At 66.2% G+C, this 4,554-nt stretch overlaps 2 protein-coding genes across 2 annotated transcripts; one reads left to right on the plus strand and one right to left on the minus strand.

Moving 5' to 3' along the window:
• Positions 1–562: 562 nt before the first annotated feature.
• On the plus strand, positions 563–1,351 carry MNEG_14304 (hypothetical protein; the record flags this gene model as incomplete). Its single annotated transcript, XM_014037223.1, has 1 exon — positions 563–1,351. One exon carries the CDS (start codon positions 563–565, stop codon positions 1,349–1,351), a length of 789 nt encoding a protein of 262 aa, XP_013892677.1.
• An 858-nt stretch (positions 1,352–2,209) lies between these two features.
• Positions 2,210–3,366, minus strand: MNEG_14305 (hypothetical protein; the record flags this gene model as incomplete). The annotated part of the gene is made up of 3 exons (XM_014037224.1): positions 2,210–2,555; positions 2,773–3,047; positions 3,322–3,366. The coding sequence occupies 3 exons, from the start codon at positions 3,364–3,366 to the stop codon at positions 2,210–2,212; spliced, it is 666 nt and encodes a 221-aa protein (XP_013892678.1).
• Positions 3,367–4,554: the final 1,188 nt, after the last annotated feature.

Consider the following 4,554-nt stretch of genomic DNA (forward strand, 5'->3'; position numbering starts at 1 on the left):
CCCCAGGGCAAGGGTGGGGGTGAGGTTGATGTGTGTGTGTGTGTGGGGGGGGGGTCGTCAGATTAGGGGCGGCATGCAGGGCTCATGTCACACATATTTGAAGGGGCGCCGAGGGGGCAAGGGGGGCTTGGGGCTGGATTCTGCAGGGCTGGTCCGTTGTATTTGTCGTACACAACGGATTGCGCCCCCAGAAAGCCAAGCACGGCGGCGCTTGGAGCGTTGGCCAAGCGTTTTCCCTGCAGTTGCGTCGGCACATCGAGCCTCGTCTCTGCACCTTCCGAACACTCTGCTCTGCAAGCAGCACAGCATACATGCTTCCAGCGCCTCTTTATGCCCCTCACCCACCCGGCTGTCTGTACAATCTCCACACACTCACGCACGCACGCATACAAACTCACACGCACACGAACACACATACTTACACCCACATACATACACCCACGTACACACACACACACACCACCTCCACCACGCCCAGGTCCAGTTCCTGGATTACGTGGCCGGCCCCCTGTGGGAGCGTCTGGCCCAGGCCTTCCCAACCCTGCAGCCCTGCATAGCGCAGATGAGGTACAACCGCCGCCGCTTCCTGGAGATCGCAAACGGCGGCCAGGCGCCCTGCACGCCCGCCCCCGCCGCGGCGGCCGCCGCGGGCGCAGGGGCGCCGCCGGCGCTGCGGCCGCGGGTGAGCGCGGGGTCGGGGGCCCTGGAGCCGACACCCGAGGAGGCGGCGCCGCCGGTCGACACTCAGGCGGGCGACGCCGCCGCTGGCGGCGGCGGCAACGATGACGAGGCGCCGCCGCCCGCCGAGCTCGACGCGGGTTTGCCCGGGCCGTCGTCAGGGCCGGTGTCGGTGTCGGCGTCGGGGGCGGACTCTGGTTATGCCTCGCCGCGCGAGGTCGGGGCGGCGGCTGCGACAGCGGCGGCAGCGGCCGCGGCGGCGACGCTGCCGCAGTCGGATCCCATTGTCGGGTTTGTCGTGCGCACGCGCCGCTGCCGCACCTTTTCGTCTGCCATGGCGGCCGCAGCGGCGGCCGCGGTAGTGGCGGCTGGGGGCGCGCCGGGGCCGCCGGCAGCGGCGGCGGCGGCGGCCGCGGCTGCTGCTGCTGCGGCGGCGGGCGGGCAGGGGCAGCGGCAGCTGCAGGGGCTGCCTGGATCTACGTCGGGCAAGGAGCGGCCCGCATCGTTCTCAGGGGCCGTCAGCCTCCGCCGCAGCGGCGCCTGTGCAGGCAGAGCGGGCGGCTCAAGCAGCGGTGGCGGCGGCGGCGGCGGCGGCGAAGGCGCCGCGGCTGTGGGTGCGCCTGCGGCTGGGGCTGCGGCCTCCGCCGCCGCAAGCAGCCGGGAAGATGGCTGAGGCCGGGCTGGGGTGCGGGGGCCGCAGTGGCCCTCGGTCCTCGTGCTGCCAGTGCAACAACGGCATTACTTGAATCCTTGGCTGCCTTTCATTAACTGCCGTAGTCTATTGTGATTGTCATCTTTGTGCTTCGCACTGCGCGGCCAAACACCAGCTCCTGGTCACGCGGCAGCGCGACAGCAGCACGGCGCGCCTGCAACTATTTGACCCTGTGTCTGCAGGCCTGGTGCAGCCGGTGTATGACTCGATTTTCTGCCGCCCGTGAAGCCAGCAATGTACCTTTATACGCTCCTCTACAACCCACCTGATTCCCGGGTGCATTGCTGCATCACCCCTCTCTTTGCTGCCCTGCCCATCCTCCTGCTGACCTGGCATCCCTCCTGGTGGCCCTCCAGCCTGCGCTGTGTGAATAGGCGGCCAACATTAGTGCCCCTTCGCAACCAGCTAATCAATTGTGACTACACCTCAGCTCTTCTCTGCGCAACGGCGCCTGCTCATTTAATAAAGGACCCCCCTCAACAACTGTAACCTGACAACCTCTTTTGAACGCGCCACCGCCGCAGCAGTTGCAATTACATACGGTAATTGCTTGTTTGCAAATGGCACTGCAGGCATACAAGTTCATTGAGCAGTGCTGACAGTAAGTCTGTTTTGTCCTTGAGTTCCTTGTTTGTGAATGCAGGCAGCAATAATAACTGTGGTGCAAGTATAGGGGGGGTCGCTGCTGGGCGCAATCGCACGGCCATGCAGGAGATCACCTCGCCGCAAGGACGGGCTTGTGGTGGCAAGCACCGGCCAGCCGCCCCTCCCGCCCAGGGCGGTGCGTGCGTGTGCGCGCACCGGGCCCCGACCGCCACGTCAGCGCCCGCCGTTGGGCTTGTAGTATGCTGTGGGCGCGATGTCCTGCGCAATAAACTGCCCCTGCCCCGTCCGGCTGGCACGCGGGGGCGCCGCCTTCTGGCCGCGGCCGCGCCCGCCGGCCTCCAGGTCCCGCGCCCGCGTGCCGTCGTCGCCGCAGCACCGCGCGCAGCAGCTGCAGCACTTTGCCAGGATGTGGGAGAGGTTCACCAGGAACGCGGCCGCGAAGAAGCCGCAGCCGACCCAGCAGAGGATGATGATCCAGCCGCGGACCTCGGCTTGCGGCAGGGCGGCGACTGAGGGCTGCTTAAAGTAGAAGTTGAAGATCACGCCAGCCATGGCCCACCTGGCATGGGCGGGGTTCGCGCAGGCGGGTTGTTGGCGGCCGCAGCATGGCTGAATTAAGACGGGGACCACGAGGGAGGGCTCCGACTGCCGGCTGGACTCCGGTCTGCTGCACATGCACCCAGCCGCGCGCGGCCCGGGTGCGCCGGCGCCCCGACACAGCATGCCATGGCACCCCAAAGCCCCACCGCGGCCCGGCCCGCCGCTGTGGCCCTCACCACGCGGCGCCCGCCAGGGAGAACACTGTGTCCAGCACAGACCCGACGCCGCAGAGGTTGCAGGTGCAGCACAGCAGCAGCGACAGCGCCGCGGTGGCCGCGATGGACACGCCGCTGAACCCGTACGCGACGTAGCACAGGTTGACGCCCTTGTCGGTCTGGCCCAGCAGGCAGGTGTTAGTGACGTCGGCGTTGAAGTGGGCGACGTCGACGTTTAGGTTGACGCTTTGCATCTTGGACACCACCAGCGCGATGATGGCGCCCGCCACGGCCACCTGGGCGCGGGCCGCGCGGAGCGGGGTGGGGTGGGGTGGGTGTTGAGATGGGCGGAGAGGATGGCGAAGAGCAGGAGATGGCGGGAGGTTTTCCAGGGGGGGCAGACGGGGCAGGCTGGAAGATTGGGGTGCACAAAGCGGACCAACTGCGTCGTTTGCGCCTGCATACAGCTCTCGCGGTCTCTGGCTGCTGCCTAGGGCGCCGGTCTGCCCCGGACCCGCGGCGCCCGGCTGCATCGCCGCTTTGCAGCAGCTTTTTGCGGTCGTCACACACCTGGCCGACCATCAAGACGGATGTGAGCACATGGGAGCAGCCCATGGTGCCTGTAGCTGCGAGGCGCACGCCTGTAGCACCAGACGGGCTTGGATCAGGCTGTGCACGCGCCGCAGGTCGCCTAACAAGGAAGCTGAGCACGGAGGGCTGCTCTTGGTGGTGCTGGGTTTGATCTGCGGTTTAAGTTGCCGTAAAGCTGCTTCAATCGATGATTTTCTACCGGTAAGGCGCACCGCGGCGTGTGCTGGGTCGGTGAGAAATCCTTCAGTTGCCCCGCGTTTGACGTCGCTGTCCCTGAGATGCTGTAATGCTGAACGTGAGAAAATCAACGAAGATAGTGAGCGTGCATTCAGGCACGCGGCTATAACCTGGGTGCCGCCCATCGAGTGGGTCGTTCCATGCAGCTTCCGCCCCTCACACATCTTTGGCGGGTGTACGGCGGCCTTCCACAGCCCTCAACACAGCTACACCTTCCAGCAGGACCTGCTTGGTGAGGCCTGGTGATGATGCGGCCTACTGCGCAAGCTTTGCATCAAGCCAAGTCCGAGCCGAGCTGGGCTGGGCAAATCCGAGGTGATGCTCAAGCCTGTTGACGCCGGCTGTCTGTCAGCCCCTCACTAGGACCCAGGGAGAAAGACGATCAACAATCAACCATTACCATGGATGCGATGCAACCTGTACACACATGTGCTGTTGTGATGGCGCGTGACTGCACATAAACAGAGATGGGACAATCGCGCGGCCACAGGCGCGCCTGGGCCCGCCTAAGCGCCCTGCGCCGACCGAGGGACCAAGACACAAACACTGCCTCGGCGGCACAACTGATTGCGCCCGCCATCCGCGTCGCTTCTGTTATCATGAAAGAGTCGATCAGCCTGTTGCAATCCAACCGCTAACATCCCGCCCCAGCAGCTGCAGGCCCTCCGCTCTAGAAGTCGTCGTCTGACCAGATGTCGCTGCCGCCAGCAGAGTCAGGCTCCTGGAAAGGGACGGTGAGAGGGAGAGGGAGAGAGAGAGAGAGTGTGTGTGTGTGTGTTTTGGGGGGGGGGCACGCGCTCGCGCCATCGCCTAGGTGGGAGCCGGCAGGCAGGTCGGCAACGGCGCCGCCACCCCTGCGGGCCAGGTGCCATTGCGTTCCCGCCAGCGCCCCGGCCGTCCTCCCACCTTGCCCCGCGCACCCGACCATCCACCGGTCCGCCCACCCCTCAGCAGCCACCCCCGAGGCCGCCCCCA

Source organism: Monoraphidium neglectum, assembly GCF_000611645.1.
Source record: "Monoraphidium neglectum strain SAG 48.87 unplaced genomic scaffold scaffold04390, whole genome shotgun sequence".
NCBI classification, from domain to species: Eukaryota; Viridiplantae; Chlorophyta; class Chlorophyceae; order Sphaeropleales; family Selenastraceae; genus Monoraphidium; species Monoraphidium neglectum.